General features: G+C 38.5%; 1 protein-coding gene across 4 annotated transcripts in view; it reads left to right on the top strand.

Moving 5' to 3' along the window:
- Positions 1 to 27,162, top strand: part of TRIO (trio Rho guanine nucleotide exchange factor) — a 248,434-nt gene that overhangs the window by 161,864 nt on the left and 59,408 nt on the right. For all 4 annotated transcript variants that reach the window (XM_039549487.1, XM_039549489.1, XM_039549488.1 and 1 more), the window contains exons 29-34: positions 796 to 907; positions 2,880 to 3,070; positions 5,996 to 6,097; positions 8,226 to 8,368; positions 8,963 to 9,062; positions 17,099 to 17,342. In XM_039549487.1, coding sequence (XP_039405421.1) covers positions 796 to 907; positions 2,880 to 3,070; positions 5,996 to 6,097; positions 8,226 to 8,368; positions 8,963 to 9,062; positions 17,099 to 17,342 — 892 coding nt within the window. The remainder of the gene's footprint in view (positions 1 to 795; positions 908 to 2,879; positions 3,071 to 5,995; positions 6,098 to 8,225; positions 8,369 to 8,962; positions 9,063 to 17,098; positions 17,343 to 27,162) is intronic.

Genomic DNA, 27,162 nt, shown 5'->3' with positions numbered 1-27,162 from the left:
TGAATTAAGTGGGTCTTCTGAATAACAGAAGGAACATAATATGCCCTTTTGGTTACGTAACCTACATTTTATCTTGGTACTGTTCAAATGCTTAAAGGCTGTGAGGAAATTTGAATATCAGCTCAGGTGCTGTTATGTTAAATCTGTGGGATGTTGAATGAGCAGAGAACTGTATGCCCTAAATTCTACTACAACACCTCAGCATGTTCAATTCTCAAACTTCTGTCCATTAGTTAATGGTTGTTTGTATTGAAAAGTTGTGTCTGTAGGTTGCTTTTAACTGTAAACACTATAGAATAGAGTAATTCATGGAATACTTAGAATAAAACGATGTAAATTCTCTTTATCAGCAGTTGTACAGAGCAGGTGTTTGGTGCAGTGGAGCAATGACTGACATGGGAGGCAAGAGGGGTCCCTTTGTGCTGCCCTGCTTTCCACAGTCTTCATGAATTGGCAGCTGCATTTTTCTGGGCCTTGATGTGGCACAGCGTCTGATAACTGTGTCTGTGCTTATCAAAAAAAGTTTTGTTCTTAACATAACTTTTGAAGATTTCTTATTAAGCAGATAATCCTGTTTAAATTAGAAGTGGTTAACTGATAGCTTGGGCTGCTTCTTGAAGAACTCATCAGGCTAGAAACAAAGTATGCTGTCATGTCACTGGTAGCGTAAGAAGTTCAAAAAGATTTTAAATGTCAAAAATGATTTTTGGTTTGTTAGAAGTACTCTTTGCTTGTCTGTCATATTAGTGTAGAGATAAGTGATAGAGAGTCCTCTTGTCTGCTTGTCTTTTGCAGGAGCTGCTCACATGCTGTGAAGAAGGTAAAGGTGAGATTAAGGATGGCCTGGAGGTGATGCTTAGTGTGCCAAAGCGAGCCAATGATGCCATGCACCTCAGCATGCTGGAAGGTAGGATTCAAGCTGCCTTTCCAATTTCATTGTGTGCTGCAGATTAACTTTGTTTTGTGAACACGTTCTTTTCTCTGCGTTTGTATTTTTCATACCATTTTGGTAGGGCTATATAAGATGTAAACTTATTTAGGAAAATTAATTGTTACAGACAGCTAGTACAGTTTTGTTAATTTTTTTAACTGTTCTTTCACCTTGATCTGTAGCTGTGCCACTGCAGATTTGAAAAACATGTAGGCTAATGAAGTAGTCCACTACTCACCCAAAATGCAATAGGTAATTGGTCAGATATGCTGGCTTTGGCTACGTTTTCCAACCAGTATCCTTAGCTTCTTTGTATGAGACACATAAGTGTGTCACATTGGTGATTTTGCTGATTTATGTATCAAATAATTGTCTCCCGGAAGTTTGTCTTTTTCACATCTGTTTGTTGCCTGTTCCATAACAGACTTCTGGTTGAAATGAAATTTATCTTCTGGCAGTAAAATGTCAGCATAAGCCAATTTAGCCCAAGCCTAAGCCAGTATAATCATGTTCATGGCAGACAGTGGAGGTTGGATGTAATGCATCTATGTGCTTAGAACAACTTTCTGCCAAAATCTGTTTTGCAATTGGCACGTTATCATGTTTTAATGGTGCAATCATACATTTAGTAATAAAAGTGTTTTTCTTGGGCATTTAAATTTTTTTGAGAGAAAAGCAGGGCCCTCTTACCCTACAGTTGCTGAATAAATACTTTTAAGTGCTTCTAGTCAATATGCCTTTTCTTCCCCTCTGCCTTCTGGTAGTAGCATGCAGCTTGTTGTGGAATTTCCAGTGTTGTGCTAGTTACTGTAAAATTTGCCTCGGTTTGACATGTGATCCTTGATCATGTGAATGCTCCAAATCACCTCTGTTCCTTGATTTCAAACAATAGGGATGTTGGTCAGTTTACAGGATCAGTTCCAAATGCTTGTTCAGGAGGTGGTCTTAGTGTAAAAGCTGACCAGCTTTGGTAATAATCTTTTAACACTGGGAATGTGACTCTGGAGAATATCCTAATCTTTTACATAAGTTGGTTTTACAGCAAATCGTGTGTGTATTGTTGAGTCATCCCATGTTGGACAAATATAGTGAGTGAGCACACTTCCTCTTTATGTCTCTGGAGAATTTTGATGGAACTTGCCTCTGATCCTCTCCATACTGTTGCCCTGTTTAGAACATGAGAGCTGGCAAGCAGTTATCTATTTAAAACACATTTTGATACCACTCAGGAGAGTACGGTAGACAATTTTTGTTATCCTTCAACTCAAAGCTGTGTATTAAACTGGGATAACATGGTACCACTAAAATGGAAGTAAAAGTGTTGGTATTCTCAATCTTCATCTTTTTTTCATTATGTCTCAATATAAGTGATCCAGCTGGTAATTACTTTATTGTGGATTGATTCTGGCATGACCAATGGCAGGCTGATCATATGCCAACAGCTCCAAGCTGCCATGATTTTTCATCCCCAGTTGGAACACATTTCTGTGCTCATTGCCTACATGGTAGAGGTGTACATCCAGAAAAGGTGGCACTTGGGAGCTTGCCTCTCTCAGAAGAACCTGATGTGCTCTGTGTCCTTGCAAGTTGCTTACTTTCTACAGTGGCAGAATGCTCATAAGAGAAATCATTTTCATCACAGAAGAGGTTACCAGAAGCTGACAAAGATAGATCCATCATTTGTTGGTAAAATACTGCCAGAGGAGCTGATTAAGTTCTTAACAGTTGGATGTCTAAATTTAGAATTAGATTTGAGCTGCAGTTATGTGTAGTATATTGCAGTGTTAAAATCAAGTCTTGTTTTTAGTATTGTTTTCTTGGAATCCCATCTTTTGGAAGTTGTATTGGGGAAAAAAATCATACAGTTTAATGAACAAAAGCTGTGCTTTTTATGTTCCTTGTATTACCAACTTTTCATGGTTAATCTTTTCTTTCACTCTGTTCTTAGGCTTTGATGAAAATATAGAATCTCAGGGAGAGCTCATCCTTCAAGAATCCTTCCAAGTGTGGGACCCAAAAACACTAATTCGAAAGGGAAGAGAGAGGCACCTTTTCCTTTTTGAGATGTCCCTGGTTTTCAGTAAAGAAGTAAAGGACTCGAGCGGAAGGAGCAAATACATTTACAAGAGCAAACTGTTTGTAAGTATGGGAGAACAACTGATCATATTTACAAAACTGGCTAGATTAGGCTTCAGCTAAGCTCAGGTGATTTAAGCATGCCTGAAGAACTTGAACAACTCTTACAGAGCACTGAAAGAACAGCCTTGGAATGTATAGACTGAATCTTGCAACTTTGGTGCTTTGTCTTGTTTTTTTGAGGTGAAAGGATAGGCTCAAAGCATCTACTGAAGGGTACATGTCAGTCTTGGTGTGTCAGGTCAAATGAAAATCGTTATTGGGCTGGACTGGTTTTGACTTGTGTGCTGATTGCTGATTCTTTAATGCTTATTTGTATAAAGCAGAAGGATGGAAGGAGTTGATAAGCTGCCTTTGTCTGTCTTGTTTACAATTGCTGTTGTAGTAATAGTCACACTAAGGATTCGTTTTAGTGGATATTGTACACATACTGATTGGGGAAGGCAAGAACTTTGTTTTGGAAAAATTCATTCCAGAATGTTTGCTGAGACCAGTAGTCCTACAATAAAATTCTCTAAATAGAATTACAGCACTTACAGTCTACTGTAAGATGGATGAAAGGATGAAAAGGTGGAAATGTTTGTCTTCCCATCTAAAAAAAAAAAAAAAAAAGAAAAAAACCCCTAAAACCTCCACTCTTGCTTTCCTTATCTGTAGCATGTATGCTTTACAAAATGTGACTCTGGAATTCACATCCTTACCTTCCTGTCCTGTTGCATGACTTGGGTGAGAGCAGTACTCACACTCCATAAACTAAGGTAGCCAAGTGGCAAGACAGTCTCCCATGGCTTGCTCGGCATCTCTCGAGGGCAAGACTAGCATTTACACCAAATAGGTCAGAGCAAGCACTTGAAATTACTTTCCTTTTCAGAATCACTCTCTAGAAATCATTATTCTTGTATTGATCCTTTTGGGATATATGACTAAGTCTAGAATGGTGTAAATACTGAGTCTTTTCTCCATGCTTCTGCTGCTTTTCCTTCATTCATTCCTTCTTCCCACTTCTGTGTCAAAACTGGTAAAACAGGTTGGTTAAAAAAAACCTTATTTTTTCCATATCTTTCTTTGCATATTCTGTCACTTCATTTCCAACACTTGCTTTCCTTCCCGATACAAAATAGCTAGCAGGTAACACAGCTGCAGCAGTTTGTTGATCACACCCTTCTTTGGTGCTCTCAAGAACTCAAACCACAGAAAAATACTGGTATACTGGAGAATATCAATAGCTGCCAAGGGATTATGTGGGAGAGGGGATAGAACTGAAAAATCAGTCCTGTAAACTTGTTATGTCAGTTCCTCTGGCAGGAATTCAGTAATAGCCTTATGTCGTAGAGAAGCTGATGGAAATCTTGAAGACTCTCACTGTACCTGATTTTTAAAACACAAGGATTCTTTTTGTTGTCATATTCTGTCTGGCAAAATATCCTGTAGTGCAGTGTACTACTATAGCAGCTCTTATAATTTGATCTTTAGAAAAGGCATGTGTTGAAACCATGCATGTTGATTTGAGCTAAAGATCTTTTTTGTATGCTCTCCTGTGACTTAGCTCTGGAAGGTGGCTCTACAAAAATGAGGTCCTTCTCTTTGCTTCGGGCCTGATGACCATCAGGATTTCCCCAACACAGGATACTCAATGGCATGATATATGTAGGTGGCAGAATGTGTTAATGAACTCTTTGGCAAGAGATTGTGTCCAAAAGCAAATGCCTAAGAAGGGCTGTGGGAACAAGGCAAGCAGGTGTTACTTTGACAGAACACTCTCCCAGTCATCGGTAACTGGTGTTTGGGAGCTTCCTCACCTCAGTGTGGTTTCCATGCATCCAGTAACCCACAATGATCTCTGTCCTGTGAGCCTGTCCTGGAGCCCCATGCAGACTTGCAGCATTGCCAGTGTCCTTTGCAGAGAGCCATGTTGCTCAACTGCTTATTGGGCACAGGCAGTTGTGTGGAAGGGTGGATGTGTTGGGTTGGGGTTATTTTAGTAGGAAAAAAACCCAAAAAAGCTTTCACCCACCAAAACCAAAAAAACCCAAGTTGGCATCCAAGTGAGACAAGAAAAAAAATACCTTTACTCAGGTACTGGGTATCCAGCATCTCTTGTGTTGAACTGTATATGGGCTAATGATGATGTGTATGAGAGGAAAAATTCAGCTTCTAATCATGTGAGATTACTTAGCAGCTGTTGGGGAGTGAGAGTTCTTTTAGTTTGAGCTGTATTTCTTAGTTTGTAATTTTTTTTGGAGCAGAGCCTGTATGAATTGTTTAAAGTGGAAGCCAATTCACATGAGTGAGATGTTGCTCCAGTCAGAAAGTGAAAACATTTTGGATGATAATTAGCTATTAAGGTCTGACATTAGAACATTCCCAAAGACTGATTGTTCGTGTATCACAAAATTCTCCAGTGAAACTGCATTTCTGAATTATTTCATCTGTTTCAGAGGGAAGGAAACACACTAGGAAAGGCTCATTTGACAGAAAAGAGACCAAAGTTTTAGAAGATATCAAGAGAATTCTTAAGCATATCTTATCTGAGAGAAAGCATAAAAATCAGTAAACAGTGAGTGTTCTCCAATGGAAATGAACAAGGAGAGAAGCCAAAACTTACTTTCTGCCAAGCATCTTCTTTAGAGTTATAAAGCTTTTACTGTCAAGTCCAAAAACTAAAATAAGCATTTTGGTATTCAGATTATAAGTGTTACTGTTTATTGTCACTTTATAGAAAAGACTGTTAAGCTTGCAGTTCTTCCTTTTTTGAAGAGACCTCACCACTGCCACCAGAATAAAGGATTCTTTCTAGTATATGAGTTAGCCTTAAGCTTCTGAAAATCTCTTTAAATAGCAGTGCTCAATTTCTTAGAATATTAGCATGCCTTTGTGGCTTCTGAGAAAAAATGCCATATGGGCCTAACAAATTTTTCTTCATTCCAGACTTCTGAACTGGGTGTCACAGAACATGTAGAAGGAGATCCCTGCAAGTTTGCTCTATGGGTTGGAAGGACACCAACTTCAGACAACAAAATTGTTCTCAAGGTAATTTTAGCAGATGTGCTTTTAGTCTGTAGCAAGTCTTCTAGTTGTTGGTGATCTTTGTTGGGAAAGCAACAAGTGATTTCCTGCTTTGACAGGGACAGCTGCTGACAGATAATTTTCTTTGTGTGCAGAGGTGGTGGCATATATATATATCTAACTCATGTGGCCTGAGAGCAGAGAGGAATCTTTGTAGCCTACTGACTGATTAAACAAACCTGCTTTCACTAATCATAGTAGGGAGAGGGTTGATGCATGGATTTCTATAAGCTTGAAGACTTCAGCCATTAGCTGACAGGGCAGCTGGTGCCACAAGGAAATGGTGATGTCAGTGTTACCTTTCACACTCAAGTTGTCACTGCTTGTTGGCGATGCTGTTTTTTGTGACCCATATTTTTATGCAGAAAACAAACACTGCAAAAGATTTTTATGTCTTTCTGTGTGCTACAAGGTTTTCTGAAGCTACTTGCCTTTGGATAAAAGTGCATGCAATGCCTATAAATTTTGTGTCTGGGCAAGTTACAGGTGTCACTAGTGCTCTTTGGCTTGCTAGGAGAATGGCTAAATCAGTTTTTCCTGTCGTTATGGTATGTAACCTGGGACTCTTTCTCAACTGAAAATCCATTTTTGTAATGCCATAAGCAGCTAATGGGTGATTTGGCATATCTTGAGGAGCTGTGTTGAGCTGAAACAAAGTTCATCTTCCCATTTATAGGTTAATACACTTACTATTAAACTTGTTTGTGGTTTCACATATACTCATAGTGAACACTCGGTAATGTCACTTAAAAATAGCCTCTCCAATTTACATGTCAATACTCAAATTTATATCTTTCCCTTGTGAATTACAGACTAAGAAAAGCTTACATTAGCTTTCTGTTATCAGCCAAGGAATGCAAGGAAATTAAATGTAACATTAATAAATACTAGATTTTCTTTCAGTCTTAATGTTCCCATAATTTCACAGACAGTGCTTTGCAGCCTGAAATGATCCTCCCAGGATAGAGCAGAATAAGAGGTTTTAATTAAGGGCTCTCTGCATAAGATCACTTTAAGGTGTTTCTGTTCTGTGCTTTACTTAGTGCATAGAATATTTAGAAAACTTCTATGATACATCAAGCTCTTCTACAATTTTGTGGACTTTGTTTGTTTGTTTCTGAAGGTTGGAAACAAGCACTTCCTTAGCTCATTAATATTAGAAGTAAATTCCATGAAAAACTAAATAAAAGGTTTTAAAAAGGTCATGTTTAGATTCTCTTCCTAAATGTTTTTGTTTGTAAAAGAAAACAAAATTCTTTTTCCTACCTGTCCATCTGTTCCTACAATTTTCTTCATCTGTTTAGAATTCCTGGTTATTATATATTTATAATATATTAAATATTTATAACATATTTGAAGCCAGTTATTTCAGGAGACAGTAATTAAGAGAAGTAGGAAATTACATATGATAATTTCTTCAGATCTACAATAATATTTATATTTAGTAGCATTTCAGGTGCAGGGTTAAATTGGACTAAACAATCATATTAGAAGTCGGGCAGGTGGATATCAAGTAATTTCTGGAGCATTTAAAAAAACAGATGTGTTGCAAGCAGTTATTAAAATGCAATCCCTAAATTAGCTTTCTGCCTTGAGATACGTACCAAAAAGTGGGAAGAGTAATACATGAAATGTGTTGTGGAAGTATATGTGTTGCCGTAAAAGTTAACTTTTTTGCCATTAATAGTATATTATTATATCAAGTTAGAATTGACCTAAATATGGGGTGAGTTTACAATACTAGTATTCAAGGTGTTATTACTGGAATTCTTAAAGTAAATCAGTCCACCCTGTCTCACATGAGATGCATACAGGACCTTACTCTTCAAGTTACAAAAGTAAACTCTGAATTTAACTTAAAATGTTTTTCAAATGAACAATATTAATGATGTTGAGAAGTGTAAAGTAGTGTTGGCGATTCAAGATGAAGACAGCCAGCTAGAATTTCCTTTTCTGCGTTCAGATGTTCAAAAATTTTTCACAAAGTCATTCTTTATGCCTTCCTCTTTGTGTTTATTAGCTGACTGTATGTGTGGATCTTCTCAGCCATAGTGGTCCATTGTGGGGGTTTTGTTTCTTTTGCATATCAAAGGCATCCAGTATAGAGAATAAACAGGACTGGATCAAACACATCCGGGAAGTGATACAAGAAAGGACTATTCATCTGAAAGGAGCATTGAAAGAGCCCATCCACATTCCCAAAACTGCACCAACAACAAAACAGAAAGGAAGAAGGTAAGTAGTATTTCAAATAATCAGAGATCTCTATGTACACAACAGTGCTCTTTCCTCTGTAGTGTTGAATTTCGAATGACTTTCAGTGGATTGGACAAAAGCAAGAGTCGTTTTGTCCAGCTTTATCTTATCATTAATTTACAGTTTCCTGCAATGCTGAATTTGTTCAGATTTCTGCTCTGAACAGTCCCTGACTTGTGTAAATGAGCCATTACAGAAGGGACTTGGAACTGCAGTTCAGGATAGCTGTACATTTTAGATTTTTGCAATTCTGTGTGTGTTATTCAGGTCCTTGGTTTTCCTTTCATGAAGCTTGAAATGTGTGACCAAGTGTCCTGCTTGCTAGCTTTGGCTAAGTGACTGTGCAAGTTTCTTGCCATAGTTCTGGCTCACTGGTTGCCTTAATTGTACATTATACAGACCTTGAGCAAATGAATCCCTTCTCTTACAGCAGAGAACAGAGTATTAAGTACTGAGTATTTGATTCTTGCATCAGTTAGTTTGTCTGTTGCTACACTAGGAGTTTCTAACTTCTTTAACTAACATGTTACAAACACAGTACTATTCTTGTAATGAAAACTGAATTCTTTGCAGAGATGGTGAGGACCTGGACAGTCAGGGAGATGGCAGCAGCCAGCCTGACACTATTTCAATTGCCTCACGAACCTCCCAGAACACTCTAGACAGCGACAAGGTAAGTTTTCCAGGAGTTGCTCTGTGCTGAGAGCACTTGATTCGTCCCTTAGTATGAATTAGCACCCAAGATTAGTACTTTCAGGGAAGAGGTGTGGAAATACTCAACCTCTTAAACTGTCTGCAGTAGAGAAAATACCTTGATACCATGAGAGAGCTGGAATGATTGTTTAAATCTAATAGGTTTATGTTCGTTCCAGTATGAAACCATTTTGGTCCCCTCTGTTCTGCAGTTTGCTCAGATTTGACCCAGTTTAAAATGAAAGTTTTAATTTCCATAAAATTTGATAGTGATGCACAGTATTTTTCTTGATGTTAGTCTCAGCCTTCCCGAAAGCATACCATCTGCTTTTCATGTTGGCTTGAGCCTGGTGATTGCCACACACAGTTACTGTTGTGAAGGAAAAGTACTCTCCAGTGTTTATGGGTTAGAGAGTAGGTGTTCGCTTTCTGCATGGAAGCTGATGGAATCATCCAGAGGTAACCCACAAAACTGTCATTTTGTACTAGGGCTGGTGTTTCCTTTCCTCCATCTCTCCCTATAGATTCTGGCTGGGTTATACCATAAGGATACACAGCCAGAGTTTCCCCTGGGTGGAAGATAAGTAAGTGTCAAAAGAATAAAAATGTTTATGAAATGTGTGTGTTACTTGGAATTGAAACAAGATTTTTGGCAAGTGAGAACTGTTAAGACCTTGGAGGGAGGTAGAGATGGATAATTAAAGTTTATCAAACAGAAGAATAAATTAAAACACTGAAGATGCCTAGCCAATTACTTCAAAGTTTGGTTAGGGATTTCTGGTCTTTTACCTCCTTGGGTAAAATTGTTCTGATGAGCCATTCGAACTACACAGATAAATAACAAGTATTCTTCAGGGTAGCTAAGTGAATAGGTTCTCAGAATAATATTTTGATCATTCCCATCATCACCTAAACTCAGTGAGTTTCCTGTATTTTCACATGTCACTCAAACTCTATAGTTTGATTTTTTCCATGTAGAGAAGCAGACAGAAGGAGGGAAATATTAGGTGCTTAGGTTGCTCTTGTATTTGTCAAAAACAGCCTATGTTTTGACCTTGTGGATTTGTTCTGAGGTTGGTCTGTACTTTTGGTGGTGGCTTCTTCTAAAGATACTTGTGAGAAAAACAGGTGCTTAGAGGAAGAAGATCTCTTTTGATGACTTTTGTTTTGCTGTCTTATTCTTAGCATTCTTACTTAACTATTTAGGGATTTACAAAAATTGAGTTTTGTATGCTAGCAGACGGTTCTTAAGAGCAGAGTTTAGGTAACCTGCCACACTCAGAAGCAAGACATGCTGTCTCTGATTCCCCTGCTTGTTGGCTGAGACATCAGGCTCTGTGTGTGCAGGTTGGAGGTGATGCAGTCCATCCCTGCCTGCAGAGCCATCGCCCTTCTGCAGTGGTTTGAGATGCACTGTTCCCGAGGGTGACTAGCGCGGGTTGTCTCCCGATGCCCTTCACAGTCACATTTCATGCGTCATGTGAGAATTACTGAGAAAGGTGGCCAAGTAAAATGCCCTCAGGATTGTTTTCCAGTCTGACGTGAGGAGGAGTCTTACCAACAACCTGTTCAACAGGAGTTATAAGTTAAAAGGAGGAGGAATGGAAGAAAGGAGAAATGGAAAACACTTTTCTGTATTTTCCTGACAAATTAAATTTTAAGTGTGATTAGTGACTGTAGTGTTGTTTTTAATGTATTTTTGAGTTCTTACATTTGTGTGTAAAATTTTTGTTAGACTTTTCTTTGCCAAGAAAAGTAAGCTGAAGACTCCCGGGGAGTTACTTGTACTATGTAGTGTATGTTCAAGGAAGAAATTTACCATTGTGCACTTCTAAAAAGTGTGTGAATTAGCAGGGTAGCTTTGTTTAATGCTTCTATTATATGGTTTAGTTTGCTAAATACATTGAGAAATTCTTTAATCTGTTTAAAAATACAAAATAAAAATTATTAAGGAACAGTAACAGGAAGGTGGCCAGTGAAATCTGCAGGGTGTCTTAACACTTGCTGAGTCTGAAGTAATCTCTCACTTTGGATGTTGAAAATTCATTAGCTGCAATTCATTTGGGATTTAAAATCGACTCTGTTTTCTTAGCCTAGAAGCTTGAAGTGTGTGTGAATGTCTTACAGAAATGGAGTGAAACAGTTGTACAGATTTTAAGTGCTGTTAATGTGGTTAGCCAGGGGAAGCAGTGGAACTCCTTGGTCAAATCTGGAGCATGTACCTAACTGAGATGGGATTCCAAATCAAGAAACATTAAAAATATCAAGTAATTTAAAATAGTATTAATTAATTGGTAGAAGTGTTTACTGCTGTATTATTTATTAAGCTCTTGCTGAACTTTTTTTCTGTTCACATGTATCCATAATCAAGGTTAAGAAAAGACAGCAAATATCAAACATGTCATATTAATCAACAGCCAAGTAAAACCATTCTTTTACTTCTGCCAATTATATGTTCAGACAGTTCATTATTTTAAAATAAATGTTTTGGTTAGAAGTTTTAAACTGTTATACAGGGGGAATATCAAGAATGAAGTCTTTTATCCAAATGTCAATATTCTTTCTCACCTCCTCAGAGGTTAACACTTTGAAAGAGCTGAAAATCCTTAACCTTGATAGTAAGTGGTTGAATATTGTCCAGATGAACTTCTTTCCTTGCATCCTGTTTTCTGACATAATTGGAGTTGCCATAACAACAAATAACTTCATGATTAGCTTTTTTCTTCTCCACCCTTGCTTTTTAGGCTAGAATTGTAGCTTCTCATTGTTGGCTCCACTGTTGCAATGCTGCTTTTCAGTAATGACTGGGATGATGCAATAGACCATATGTTTATAAAGCTGACATTGACATCCTTCCCAGCTTCATGTCATCTGAAAACAGTGTTGGAAGGCAGAATTAGAATTCAGAATAATCTTGGCAATGGGAAAAATTAACAGGCAAAATACTGTGCAATTTACTAGGAACACGTTTGCGCTTATATGAATAGGTGGAAATAGTTAAATACTAATGAAAACAACGAGAACCTTGAAGAGTTTTTGAGAGGATGATTGAGAAGCTACAGAGGCTCACAAGATGTTTATTATTTAACAGTGTGATACAGCTGGGAGGGCAAGGGAAGCAGCAATATATTGGCTTACATATATTGGTAGAAATGGAATGTTGAGCTGCAGGACACAAAGTCCTCATTCTTTACTCAGAACTCGTAAAGCTTTCATTAGATACTGCATCCAGTTTTGAGTACAGAATTTTAGAAAATCAGTGGTCCATTGGAAGAGTTCCAAGGGAAAGAAGAAAGATTGGTTAGAAGTCTACTAAACCTAACTTACAGAGCAAGGTAAAGAATTGGGACTAACAAGTTTAAAGGAAAAAAAAGGCAGGAGGAAGGACTTCAGGTCTTCAAGTGTGTAAAAAGCTACCACAAAGAGTTACTATATGTTCTTTTACCTATACTTTAAGTGGATGGGATGTGATCAAAGGACTTATTTTTAAAAAAAGATTGCAATAATACTTTTTATGAGTATGAAAATGTGAAACCCTAGAGCAGAGTAATTGTGAAGGCTGGGGAATCTCCATAACTGGAGTTTTTCAAGGACAGTTTGGATAAATGTTAAGGATTCACACAGATGTGGTTGATCATGCTCTAGAGGAAGGCAATGAAGTGGACTAAGTGATTTAAGATCCCTTTCCAGCCTTTTTTTATTATCATGGGGTGTATCTTCATATGGCAAGACATGCTAAATACATCAGTCGCACTGACCCATCCCGAAATATTGGAAGGTATAATGGAATCCAGAGTGAAATACAGAGTTTTTGAGAGACAGATTTCTACTCCATCAAAGCATCTCAGTTTTCTGCATGAGTGCTCTTATTGTACCCTTCTCAGTAAATATTTTGCCCTTCACAGTATTCCTTCTATTCGTGTTCTGTAGACGAGTAGCCAGCATTTTAGGTGGCTAATGGATAAAAGAGATTCTTGGACCATTCATTTGGCCTTTCATCAGCCTCATCTGATTTTTAACATTGTCTTTTGAACTTGATGCAGTGCATAGGAAATTAAATAGGGAGGCTGAAGGAAACAATGTAGGTCTGATAGGATTTTTTCATGCTTCTATTCAGTGATCTGGTAGAAATGTGAAATAATCCAAACTAGTATTTTGGTATCTGAGAAGATGAGAGGCTTTTAGAAGAAGAGCTGGAAGAGCTGTCATTGATTGCTCTCCTAAATAGTAGAAATCATGCAAGCTGCTGTGGGTGGTCAGTACAGCACTATTTTATTTTTAAGAAATTGTCTTTTGTGCCTAGCTGGTAACACTTTATATTACTGTCTATGTGAAGTTGTATTTCATTTTCATGCTTCTTTAAGCTTGTCTGTAGTTCTTTGAAAAACAGAAAAAGGACCGAAGCAGCAGCAGACAACCAAGTATTTAATTCTGCCAGCTGAGTCTCCGGAAGAGAAAAGGCTTCCATCAGTAGAAAAAAGTGTTAGTAAAAAAGCAGACATGGCTCTCAGTGCCATGAGTCAGAGTCAGAAACCAAGTCTGGACAGCTACTTGGTCAAATCAAAATGCTATTTATTTGAGGCAGAACTTTTGTGCTGTCCCATTTCTTTCCTCCCACAGTGTACTTGTTTCCATTTTAAAAGGGGATTAATGATTTTCATGCTTGAAATAATTGAGAAATCTTGTTAGCTTCTCTTTGCTTTCCTTTCTTCTTAATGTAAAATTACCATGGAAAACTAAATTTCATTTGCAGTCCTGAGAGGTGTTATATGGCCTGATGTAAAGGCTCTTGAATATCTGGTCAGTCATGATGTTCACAGACAGTGGTGGCAGATGGTGTGTTAGTGTGGTGTTTGCGTGTTCGTGTCGCTTGTTTTTTTCTTTCTCTCTACAAGCGACGGTGACTAAAAGGCCTTAGAGAGGTGAACATGGATGGTTAACATTAATTTCGGCAACTGCAAGGCACTGTGTCCCATGATAAGCTGTTTAATTAAACCTTGTGCCTTTTTTAATCTGCATTTCTGTTTCTGTCTGGCTTTTGTTTCTCATCTCTCCTCTGTCTCTCCAGTTTCCATGTTTCAGACATAGCATCATTTATTTTTATCATGCATGATTAATTCAGTTTACATAAAGGGTTTCTTGAGATGGCTGGATAAAGTATATAAAGCCTTTGTTCAGCCTAAATTTGGATTTAGATGGTTTGTAACTCTTTTCCCTTCAGTGCAAATCAGTCTCCCAATTTCTGCTGTGCCTCTTGCTCTTCCCTCCAGCTAGCCTGGAGAGCCTTGCCAAAGCTGTCCAACAACAGCTGTTGAGCAACACGCTTAATCAGACACTCCCTGCTGTCCAACTGCATTTAATCAGTGTGAAAGATGAAACTGCTCTCAGAAAGTGTGCTATGGAGAGAAATCAAGCAATGAAACAGAGGAAAGACGTGTTTCCTAACCACTACTGTAGTAGGCAGAAAGAAGGGAAGTTAATCCAAAGGAAGGGAAAATTGGTAAATGCTTTTTTTTGCTCAGCTCTCCAAAGTGCCATGTGTGTGTGCTGGGTACAGAAATCATTGTTTTTGGTGTCTTAGGCAGTAGTGGAAAAGTTCTGCACTAAGTTGCATGTAACAGCATAGGTGCATGTTTGAGGATGGTGTGGATCTAACAACTCTGTGCAAGAAGAGTCTTACACACTGTACTGAAGTGTGAATGAGTATTGGATTTCAGTGGAATATTGAACAGCTAGGGTATCTGATTCCCACACTGATAGACTAGGAATTTATTGTACTTTAATAGTATCTGACATGGCCACTGACAGCCTTCATTTGCTTTTTCCTTTAGCTTAATGTTATATAAAATGCTTAGAGAACATAAAATCTGAGATCGTACCTTGTGTTTTATTAGGGAAGGAAAAAAAAGAACATCTGTATTACCAAAACATGTGGCCATTGCACCAGTCACAAAATATACTTTAATCTCTATTTGTAGGAAGTGAAGGGTCAGGAAAGCAAAAAAAGCACCAAAGATATACTCCTGTAGGTATTTAGGAGGAAACATAAGGACTAGATGCAGTATCTGGAAAGTGTCAGCTTGTTACTATGCTTGCACTGGATGGGATACGGACCGCCTGAGAAAAATTTGGTCTGCCCCGGACACCTTGTGAAGTCGTACTTCATCAGCTTTTTTGTTAGCCCCCATCAGGCATACAGATGGTTTCAATTGTTTCTGAGTTGGTCTGACAAAGGCTGTAACATAAATCAATACCAGAAAACAAGGGAAAGCTCTTTACTTTTTCCCCTTTGCATAGCTTTGCATGGACTAAAAAAGAGAGTGTAAGGGAGCAGGAAATACTTTAATGAGGGAGGAGGTAACATGTTTTGAAGATGTACCTCCCCTGTAATTTGCTTATTGGGGCTGTCCGAAGAGACAGGGTAGAAGGAAGCAATGTGATTAATTTTTAGCCTGGATCTAAACGGGTACAACTTGATTTATCTTCCTTAAACACTAGATGTATGAGGGTTTTCTGCCCTTCTTGGCCCCAGCATTCCCTCAAGAAAACTTCTCCTCCTTTGTGAGCACACACAAGCAATGATAGCCAGTGAGATTAGCAGGCAGATACGATGGGAAAGCTCTGGAGTTACTGCAGCCCATCTGCTAGGAGTTATGTTCTGTCATTTGTTGCAGACTTGAGGAAGAGAGGGTTGGAATTGTTCTTTGATTCTTACTGGGATTTTGCTGGTTTTGTCATTTGCTCTGAAATACTTGCTTGATAACAAATAGCATTTTCCTAGAAAAGTTTCTGTCCAGCATTTCTGTTCCAGGCTTGTAACGAACACTAATAAATAAGAAACAATGCAGTCTCTTATCTCCTTTTTCTGAAGCTCATGGGATGTAGCTGGCAGCCATGAAACAGTCAAAACCAACATGGAAGGAGCTGTGCAGTGTGCTGGTGTGGCACTTGATTCTAGACGTGATGCAGCTGGAACTCTCACAAAATTCCTTTGTCAGTGTAGGGCATTGCAGGATTCCCCCACTGAGCTGAAGGAGTTTGGTTCAAAATTACTGAATTCACAGAAGCTGAATACCAGCTGAGATTTGGTATGAGTGTTGCACCGAAGCAGCCAGAGCTATAGAAGTACTCACACATGAAAAACTGAAGTAGCCTGGAATGCCATTGCCGTAAGGAAAAAGGAATTCCAGGACTGCTTGCTTAAGTTGAATGGATGCTTTGGCACTGAAAAATCTTGGGAACTTTGCAAAGTTCTGATAGTAATTTTCATTTCACATCAAAGCAGATGAAACAATCAAAGAGAGGAAACTAAAGCTTAGGCAAAGTTATTCAAATGAAGTGTTTTGAAGAGGGGGAGGAAACCCCTAAGCTTGCATGCTTTTAATTCAAGTTTGTGCAGTTTTATTTGGGGAACCAACAAAAATGTGAAAGTTGTAAGCTGTGTGAATTTTCTATTAAATAGTTAAGTATTTGGGAATGTTATGTGAAGAACTTTATGCTGACTTTTATAATTGTGTATGGTGTGTCCTGGATGATTTTGTGTCCTCTGTGTATAAACTGTGAGTAGGGTAGGAATAAGGCAATAAGTTCATTTGAAAAAACTCCCTCCTTCTGTCTTGAATTTGCAAGATAACAAAGCTCATGAGTGACTCTATTTAGTAATAGCTGACCTTTTTTTTGCTAATTATCACACATAAAATATATTCAGAAGCGACTGCTACTTCAGCTTTTGGGATAAGGAGCAGTCTAGCAAGAAAAACTGCTTAAATCCTCCGCCCAGCACTGTCACAACCAGTGTGCTTTGAACAGTAGGTAGAGCCAAGCAGAGTTAGAAATCTGTTCTAAAACGCCAGAACTGCCTGATTTTGAAACAATCTCTTCTTGATGTGGAAAGTCCCAGAAGCCTGCTATCTCATCCAAAATATGAATCCTGCCAGCAGTCCTAAATAGGTAACGGTGCGTGACGGTTTGATAACGAGCATTCATCTGGCTTCTCCTTGTTTTGTCCCCTCACAGTTGTCTGGTGGGTGCGAGCTGACGGTGGTAATCCACGACTTCACTGCCTGCAACAGTAATGAGCTGACAATCCGCCGTGGGCAGACAGTGGAGGTCCTGGAGAGGCCCCATGACAAGCCCGACTGGTGTCTGGTCCGAACCACAGACCGGTCCCCAGCTGCGGAAGGCCTGGTCCCCTGCGGGTCCCTCTGCATCGCTCACTCTCGCAGCAGTATGGAGATGGAGGGCATTTTTAACCACAAAGGTAAGGAATGATGGGCACAAAGCCTAGTCATCAGCAGTGTGAGTTTTGGGTAATGGAGAGTACTGTGCAAATGGCAGCTTCGGTGTTCGTGCGCTGCCTTGTTTTCCGCAACCACGCTGTCTATTCCAAGAATAAGCAGTTGGCAGTTCTCAGCATTAAGTGGCTGAAGATAGGGAAGAGGTTTAAGCAAATTATATCTTAGTGAAGAGTTATGTATCACATTAGATCAAGCTGCAGTGATAGGAAAATCTGTACCTGAGACGTGCTGAAAGTGGGGAGGGAAGAAAATCTCCAGCATGGATTATCCATGGTTCCTGAGAAACCCTGCAGTAAGAAGTGTTGACAACATCAGGTTCATCAATGGAAAAGGTAAATACACTCATTCCTATGCCCTGGCAAAGGAATTGTTCGTTTGAACGTCTGTATTTTACTTAACTGAGCTTTTTGGAGTAGCATTGGCACACTCATCCCTTTTTCCCAAAGCATCTCTGAAATCTTACTTTGGTTTTTTTTCAGATGCATGAAAGAATATTCCCCTGAAGGGTGCAAGAAAAATCTGATGATTTTTTGAAAGGTTTTAGGGTTTTAGTGTGCTGTAATCTTTTGACTCTCTAAACTACCCAGGCTCAAAGAGTAGATTTTTATTAGAGAAAATGCTTGCTTGCTTCATTTGCAACTACTTGAGTTTGCAGGCTGTGAACAGGAAGAAATGTGAACTTATAAAAAAATATAGGAGGAAAAAACCAGAAAAATAGTTCATCAGATGGCATTTTGTCACATGTGCATTTCAAAGAGTTTGTTATTGCAGGTAACAAGACTATCAGACAAGTGATGCTGGGAAAAATTTGTCTTCCAAAACACAAAATTCTGGTTTTAGAAAGTTTTCCATAAATATAACCACAATTTTTTCAATTATTCAGTCCATTCCAGCTATTACAATTTTTCCCATGTTTTTTTAAGACACTGTATAAATATGCTTGACTAAAACAGGAGTGAGTCTGTGTTTCTTACATTAGGGTCAGGCACAGCAGGAACTTCCTGAATGCAGGGTGATTAGGGGCTGGGGGGGAGTTTGAAGGATTGAGCTGTATAGTTGTAGTAGTCTTTTGTCATTTTGTGTCATATAATAAATTGGATAGGGAAAGCTTGCAGATATTCTGATGATAAAATTGGAAAATGTAGTTGGGTAACGCTGAAACTTTTATTCTTGGGCTAGGGGGTGAAATCTGGATTTTTTTTTAACAACACTCACAGTATTGATAAATCTAATTTCCTTTGGCGCTAAGGGACTTCACATTTGAATGCAGAGAATTTTATTAGGAGAGGCAGATTGTACTGGACTATATATGTATGTATTTATATATTATATGAAATACATTGAGCCTGTCAGAATCCTGAGGGACAGACAGAGCTGGTTTTGTGTTTGAGAAGGTACTTTTATTAATCAAACCAGTGGATGTGACCTGTAATGCTTTTTTTCTTCAGCATTTGTTTAGGGAAAGTGGGGCAGAGCACTTCAAAGATACTTTACTTTGTTTAACATGGTGCTTTGAAGTAAAGAGCATTAATTAATTATATTAATCACGGACACTGAAGAAGAAGAGAAAGCCATTGCTAGAATGAGCATAATTTGCAGGGTTGAATGCAGCCTCAGAAGTGCCTTCTGTCCCTGCCACAGGCTTCCTGCGGGATGTTGTGGTATGCCATCCTAATCCCAACTGATAAGAAGCAGCTGCTAATTGTTTATTCCCACATTGCTGGGTGTCAGGCTTTAGGAGATGGATGTTTAATTTGTAAAGATTGCCTTGCTGTGTGACTGAAGTGAGTGTGAACTGTCTTGAACATGCAAGCTGTTACATAATGTTAAGTAATCTGGGGAGGAAAAAAAAAGCGTAGACAAGACACTTGAAACTACTGGATATGTTTCACTTTGGTCCCTACCTCATCCTTCTATTGCTTGAAAGAGATTGATAGTGTTCAGTTCACTGAGGGATTATAAAAATTAAGCAAAACCAGTGGAGTGCTTTGATTTTATTTTTCCCCCATAGTGAAATGTACCTCAGACAATCCCACAAACCAATTATTCGTTCTCAAGTGCTGCATTTGATTAAATAAAGCATCGGGGAACATGCTAATCAGAAGAATGGAAAAACAATTACATGATCTTCTCAGAGTTGTTCACTGTGGGTATTGATTGAGGTATGAATTCCTAAAAAACAAAACAAATCCTTTAACAAAGAACAAGTGAGTGACTTACATAATTTTAAGTCAGTCCATGTTCTTGGGTGCATAATTTTTCATGTACTTCCTAGATTTCTAGTACTTAATCTTATACCTTCAGTCTTTATAATACAGATTTTCTTTTCCTTTTTTGACAGTAATTCAGTAAAACTTCCAGAGTTTTTGAGAGATTCAACAAATTAGGATTTTGAGGTCTGAAAATACACGTCCTATGTGAGGCTCACAGTGTGAGCATCAAGTTGGAGTAATTCTGTACCGTTCATGAGAATTCATTAAGACATGAGTCTAAGACATGAGTTGGGAGAGGCTGAGGGAAAGATAGGGTTTATGTGTTGCAGGGGAAAGGAGGAGGTGATCACCATCAGAAGTGGTGGGGTTGGCTACTTGGATGTAGATGGCTTGCTGAAGAGTTTTGCACTCCTTTCAGTATCTACAGACCCTACAGTTTTGATCTTTTCAACAGTGTTTATCAGTAGCACCCCTTGCCAGCAAAACAAGTTGGAAAGTCACAGCATATCAGAGGTGAAATGAGCTTCAAAGTTTTGAAATGGCAAACCTCTTGTAATTGACAGCTGGTTCTTACGTTGTGTCAAATCACATTTCATCATTGAGTACAGAAATGTTGGGTGATACTTAATGCCTTAAATAATCTGAAATTATTACCCAAAGTAGGAAAACATGCAAGATTACTAAAGCAGAAAATATGTTCAGTGGAGCCTAGTTCTAACAGTTGATCTTGGCCATTCCTCGTCTGTCCACACATTATCTGTCAACCATGAAAGGTGATGTTGTTTTGTTCTCATGTTAAAAGACAGCCCCAAAAATGACCCTCATCAATTTCCTACAAGGATAGGTGTTCCTTCTCCTCTAAGAATGTGTATTATCTAAAGCATCTAATCAGTATGAATGGATTAAAAAAATATGCATTTACAGTCTCTTCAATCTCTAAAATTTCATGGTAGTTAAGATAATAAACACTTCGTTAAGAGTATGAGGAAAGCATTGCACAGAAAAGACATTCACTAGGGCAATAGTAACTTATGGGGAGAGTTGATTGTGGGTTCCTCACCTCTTGCTTGCTCTGCTGGATATCAGATCTATTTTTGCAAGTTATTTGGGTCATTTAATCAATTTGATGTGCAGTTTACAGATGAATACATTTTTTAAAAATCTAAATCCCTTTTATAATAGGGGGAAAAGAGAAACAAGTGGGTAGTGAAGAGGCTGAATAGCAGTTGGTGCACTCTACAAAAAATAAATCACCAGCTCTGGAAGAACATGTTTTTCACAAGTAATGCATAAGGCAACATTTTTTTTGCAGTCATTTCACACATGTTTTTGGGTGTGGGGGAGAAAGATTGTTCCTGTTGTTTTATTTGGTGCTTCTCTCTTTTTTAACATGGGATTCTTTTCATTCTGTGATACATTCTTTTTTATATGTGCAGTTCTCTTTCTTTTCTTTGCAGGGCATTTACATTGCCACAGAGCTTCAGGTAAAAGGCAGGGGACAGGATTCAGTATAATGAAATTGAACATGCAAGCTCAGAAAAATTGGCAGCTATTTAAAACTGTTTGTGAATGTCTTGCCTGTTTAGATCACAAGTTTACTATCTTTTCTGAATTTGTGAGTACTTCTGAAGTCCATCATATCCCTTCTGTAGGAGCTACTATTTGGAGGGCTACAAAGGCTTCAACAAGCCTTTGCTCATGAGACTTACATTTATGTCTCCTTTAAGTTACAAGATTTTGGGGCGACCATGTCTAATTGACAATTCATGTTACTATCTGTTTGTTTCAAAACTTGGCCCCAGAAGTCTTTTGTTTACCTGAAGGTACAGTGTTTGCCTGTGTTATGCCATCGCATAACCCAGGGATCTGTATAGGTTTGTTCAAAGCTGAGAGGTAGGTGGTGTCTTAGTAACATGGTGCCAAACCACGCACCACTCACATACTGAATACTGGCTTTTGATTCTACTTTGTTCATGGCTGCAGTATCCTCAGAGAAATGTTATTTCTGTAGTCTTTTTTTTCCAAATGTAGTCTCTCTCAAAGAATCTTAACATAATAAGGCAGATCAGATGGCTTTGCAAGACAAAGGTTAACAAATCCGTTCAAGTAGCTGTGTAGTAAGCCATTTTCTACACCTGCAAGATGGGAAGGAGTGATGTAGGGCAGGTGTCAGAGCTCTTCTTGAATTGCTGTAGGGACCTTCTGTTCAGGAATTAAGGAAGACAAAAATTGTTATGGGTGACCTAGAGATATTTCCCCAGAAGAGAGAGAGATTTTATAGCTGAGGCCACAGAATGGGCTAAAACAGAGTCTTTACATTAAGTAAGCTTGCTCTCACACAATTGAATACCAGTTTTCAAGGAAAGGAGGGGAGAGTAAAGGTAAAAGTCTCATGTGTGATTGAGAGCTCTGAAAGTTGTCTTTGAGAAATTGAGCTTTTCATGTTGAGTTTAAATACTGTTCAATCTAGGAAGAGGAAGCTCTGTGTAGCAGTAGGAGAATTTGATAGAGCAAAATGGGAATCAGTTTTAATAATTGAAGAAGGACTCCCTTTTTGTAGTGGAAGAAAAGAAGGACGACTTGGGCAGCAGTTGTTTGCTTGCAAGCAGAGGGAGGCTGTAGAAGGGGGGGATTTGCTGTTTTGAGACTGCAAGCAAGTGAAGCATAGGCCATGTGTAAGGAAAAAGGATCCCCACCCGTGGCTCCGAGCCAAAGCGCTGCCTGTGAGACTGCCTGACAGCGTTTGCAGCTGCAGGAAATGAGTTACAGCCCAGGCCAGAGGGGAAAGTAACTCCTGACAATGAGCTGGTGGGGTACGTGCTCTGCTGGGCTGCCTTGGGGCCAGGTGGCAGAAGGTGGGGACGGTAGTTTCCAGGGTACCAAACCAAGAGGGATCTGCTGCTGCTGCTACACAGACAAACGTGATTGCATGCAGAAAGTGATATAGAGGAATATGTTGGAGTTGTACAAGACACCAAACCTTAATATAAAAATTCTGTTCCCTGATGAATCAATTACCTCCTCATAAAACTTCCAAATAACAGGCTGCCCATCCAGATAGCCAGCTGATAGAAAGCCTTACAAGGAGCCCATGAGAAGCAAAACTGAGCAGTCACTTGAATTTGACACTCCACATGTTTTAATTAAGAAAAAAATTGTAAAGGCTGTCCTGCAGTGTCAGTTCAACTTACTTATCAGGCAGACTTGAGCTTGAACAGAGATGCATGCATTTTAATAGCTGAAGTTCAACTTCACAATTACCAGTTGTTTTGAAAATGTAATAAATCATAAATTTTCATTTAGTCACAAATATTTTTCCCAAAAGCACTGCTAGTCTAATAGTGGCAAGGATGGTTTGAATTTAGGTTGTATGTGTGTGATTTTTCAAACATGTTCTCATGCCTTAGTCCGGGTAAATAAAGTAGCTGCAGTATAAAGTAAAACAAGAATTCTCTATGCTGACTTTCCTACCTTGTGGTTTTAGTTGAGTTTGCAGTTAAAAACATCCTCTGAGCATAAGTAAACTTAAATAAAATGTCAGCAATTGACTGTGGTCCATTAGGTAATAATCTTTACATTGAGCTTTATAGCCAAACTGTGTCAGATAGTCAGAGTTAATAGCCAGATTCTAACTGAGCCTTGAGAAATAGCAAAGTCTGTATGAATTGCTTCCTTGGCGTTATGCAATCTTAAACTAGACAAGGAGGTTCAGTGAATCTCACCATTTGAATTTCTAGACAAGTTCTCTCTAAGTCAAGTTCACATGTGCTCTGAAACATCATAGGATTGATTTCTGCATAAACCTGCCTTTAACTCCTGCATTATTCTTTTATCATAATGCAGCCTAGGAAGACTTGTGAGATATATCAGTATTTCCCATGCTGACTCTATTTGTGAGCATAAGTATGTGGTTAATTTGTCTCTGGAGTTTTTGTACATAGCTAATGAAAGGATTTTGCTCTGCTTGGGAGCTCAGTATTACAGCTGAGAAAAAGAAATTTTTATAATACTGGCTTGGATGTACTTTTGGTCCCAGACAACTGCCAAACATATTTCTCTTCTATATTGTAGTTGGAAAGGAAATCAGTGCATAAAAAGTATCTGCTTCAGAACAGATGTATTTGCACAGCTGATCTTTGGGAGGTAGAGGGTGGATATAAACCAGCAATTCTGATGGCTTTAGGTTTCCCAAGAGAGTTGTTACTTTGCTTGCAATTAGCCTTTCTTTGACAGCAGTTTCTTTTTCTAACCAAGGTTAGAACAGAGTAGAAACTCAAATCATATCCTGCAAATGCCGTTTCTATCTTGCAATTGAAGAAAACCTTCCTGAAGTGTTGTTTGCTTTCCTTAACTTGTCCCTCTTCAGGGGCAACAAACATTAAAAAATTGATGAAGTGTTGAGAATTACTTTGTGGGGGTGTCTTTGTTACCCACATTTGGCTTGCTGCTTCTTTTTTTTAAGGAACAGGCTAGAGCTGATGATCTTGTGTACCTTTTGGGACATCCTCACATTACATTACATCATCTGTCATCATCACTGCCTGGAGGTGGAACCAGCAGGATTTAGGGTTCCGCTGACTTCCTCCAATTCTGCTTTCATGAGGAGGCTGCTGAATGTGTTCTGCTGACTTCATTTCACTTTTCCTGCAAAAAGTAAAATATTATGCATGCTAAACTAGAAACGTTGCATCACTTTTAACGTAACTATCAGAAGCTTTTTTACAGATGCCCTTGGCATCTCTTAAGTTGTTGGCTCTATTATGCAATGTTTCGCTTCTATTTTGAGTGCATATTCACTGCCATAGGTATAATTACAATTCAGGACGTGCTTGTGTTTCCTCCTAGTTTTGAGTTGACTACAAATAGCAAGACATTTTCCTCTATGCGGAACAACTATTGAACCTAAATTCATTATTGTCCAACGTGGAAGTTAAGCTAAAAAGTGATGGAATTCTTAGAGCAAATGGTATAAAAGAGGCTGCTGTGATAAATTAATAAAAATATTTAATGATCCCAGGAAAACACACTGATAATGCTTTTCAGAAACTTGCAGTCTGCATTTTCTAGGTTGGCTATATAATGGTTAACCCCTATAGCAACTGAAGACATTTTGCATAACTGACATGCAGGCATAAATAGTCAAGGTCATCTTAGGTAAACTTGAAATCAAATTATCCTTGATTACCAAAATCTTGTCATTTTTCCCTGTGGTTGTAAACCAGCTGTGGCCAACTTCTACTGTTTGTTAACCATTTACAGTGCAGCAGAAATTGCCCCTGTTACAAGAAGAGCTTAAAAGTATGCCAGGTTTTCAAGAGCAGACTGGACAAAGCCCCAGGTATGCTGGTCTGATCTCATAACTGTCCCGTCCTTTTGAGCAGAAAGTTGGACTACATGGATTTTTGAGGCCACTTAAAACTTCAGTTATCCTGTGATCCTATGCTAAAATTTAGAATTGCTAACAGGGACTTGGTATGTTCGAAGTATTTCCTGGAGTCTTGAACTCGCCTTAGTGCCTTTGGGGCTATCAGAAATCATGAAGATTTTTGCCCCCAAATACATTTATTCAATGTAAGAAACGGGAAGGAATCATAAAAAGTATTTCTCCTCGTGAAAAACTCTAGTTGTGCTTGTTACACCATGCTGGGTGTGGTCACAACCTTACCAGGTGCATGTTCATTTTTTAATATAAACTTTGAAGTATCGGGGATACAGAGATTCTTTAAACACGGCGTCCAGGGAAATCTAGCTGCATGTAAGAACCTGCAAATATGCTGAAGGAAGGAAAGCTGCTAGGGAAGCCACATGGAAAGAGGGAGTAGTAAAGCTGAATAATCATTTGTTGCTTTTTACAGAAAAGCTTAAGGGGCGTGGAGGTATATGGGGTCTTCAACGTCTTAAGTCCAAGCTGTTATTCTTCACTTTATAAATAATGAGAGAGGATTCTAAAATGTTACATTTAGGGAATTTGTAGTGATGAAAAAGATCCTGAAAGAGAATGAGAAAGAAAGCATAGCTCACTAACAAAAACAGTATATTAAGTAAAAAGGGTTAAAAAAACCCCCAAAACTAAATTGAAAACTAAAAGCTGAAGCTAGAATCATTTAGGTTGGAAAAGACCTTTAAGATCATCAAGCCCACCCATTAACCCAGCACTGCCAAGTGCACCATTACTAACTATGTCCCTCAAAGGAAGAATCACCTCCCTGTTGGTGAATTGAACCCTGGTCTCTGGCTTGACAGGTGGGGACTGGTTGACTAGATTGAAGTATTCTTTAGGCAGTATTAAACAGAAAAACGTGATTGATGAAAATTACCAAGTTGTTAACCACATATCTTAAAATTTTTATATGAGTAGCGAGTTTGTTTTTAAAGAGTTTATCTGTCATGGCATGACTTGGTTGTTGGTCGCTTCTGGTGTATTTTGTGCTCACATCTCTCGTCTCAGAAGGAACAAAATACATGTACTTTAAATGCTGGTTGATTTAGTAGAACAGGCTTAGGTGTGTTTATCCTTTCATCCTAAAGATGTGGCAGGACTACATATAGTCATGCCAGAATCAGTTTGGAAAGCACTGGCTCAGAGCTCTGTTTACAGTCTCAGAGTAACTTCTAAAGAACCGGTGTTTACAGCAGGTGGTACCCTCAAGGTGTGTGATTTGCTGTCTTTGTGCCATGGTTGCTTGCTTAAGTGAATGCCCAGGCAGTGGGATCCAGTGCTCATTCACATCACCTTCTTAAGACTTTATGGAAGTTACAATTCTCAGAACTGGAATAAATTAATAGCAGCAGCATTTGACTGTCTTTTGCTGTTTGTGGCTTACTCTGTTATTGTTAATATTTAGCAATCTGAAACTTCTACCATGATGGCATTCTTTGCTCAAGAGGAACTAACTAAGAAAAGAGAATGTGGAAAAATGTTGTGTCAGTTAAAACAATTTTCTGGCACCTGAATTTTAGTTGCTGTCCTAAAGGAGCATTGTTGTCTTAACTGAGTGTAGTAACCTACTGAAATGTCTAAAGTGCAGGCTCAGAGTTGTTATTTCATAACTACATTTTCACAATTCTGCTAAGGGATGATGTAATTTGGAGGAAGTTTACCCTTTTCAATTTTGTCAGCTGTGTGATCACATTAATTTCTTTGGTTCAGAGCTAATTTTCTTTTAAATGGGTGTAAAACATGTTCTGTGTAATGCAAACATAAATGTCTTGCCTTTTTCAGGGCTGAATTATACTACATTTATAATTCAGAGTAGATATTAAAAAATTGTTGATTACAATGCAGAAACTCTCACATTTGTGGAATTGTTTGACAGTACACAATTTCAAGTGTTTCTGTGTTTTATCATGTGATAGGTGATGTATAATAATAAGCCCCAGTCCTGTGGATTTTTTGCTTCTCCTTTCTGTTGTGCCTATGGTAAAGCTAGCCTCCAAATATACTTAAATGTACTTAGTAACAAATCTGTGTTTATAATTTACAAAAACATGGCATCTGAAATCCAGGCTTAGAGTGAGAGAGAAAAATGCCTGTTTCTGGTTTGCTCTCCTGTTAGATGCAGTGCAGAGG

This window comes from Corvus cornix, chromosome 2, assembly GCF_000738735.6.
Source record: "Corvus cornix cornix isolate S_Up_H32 chromosome 2, ASM73873v5, whole genome shotgun sequence".
NCBI lineage: Eukaryota > Metazoa > Chordata > Aves > Passeriformes > Corvidae > Corvus > Corvus cornix.
Note: the sequence above shows the minus strand (reverse complement) of the source record. Positions and strands in the feature narration are given on the sequence as shown.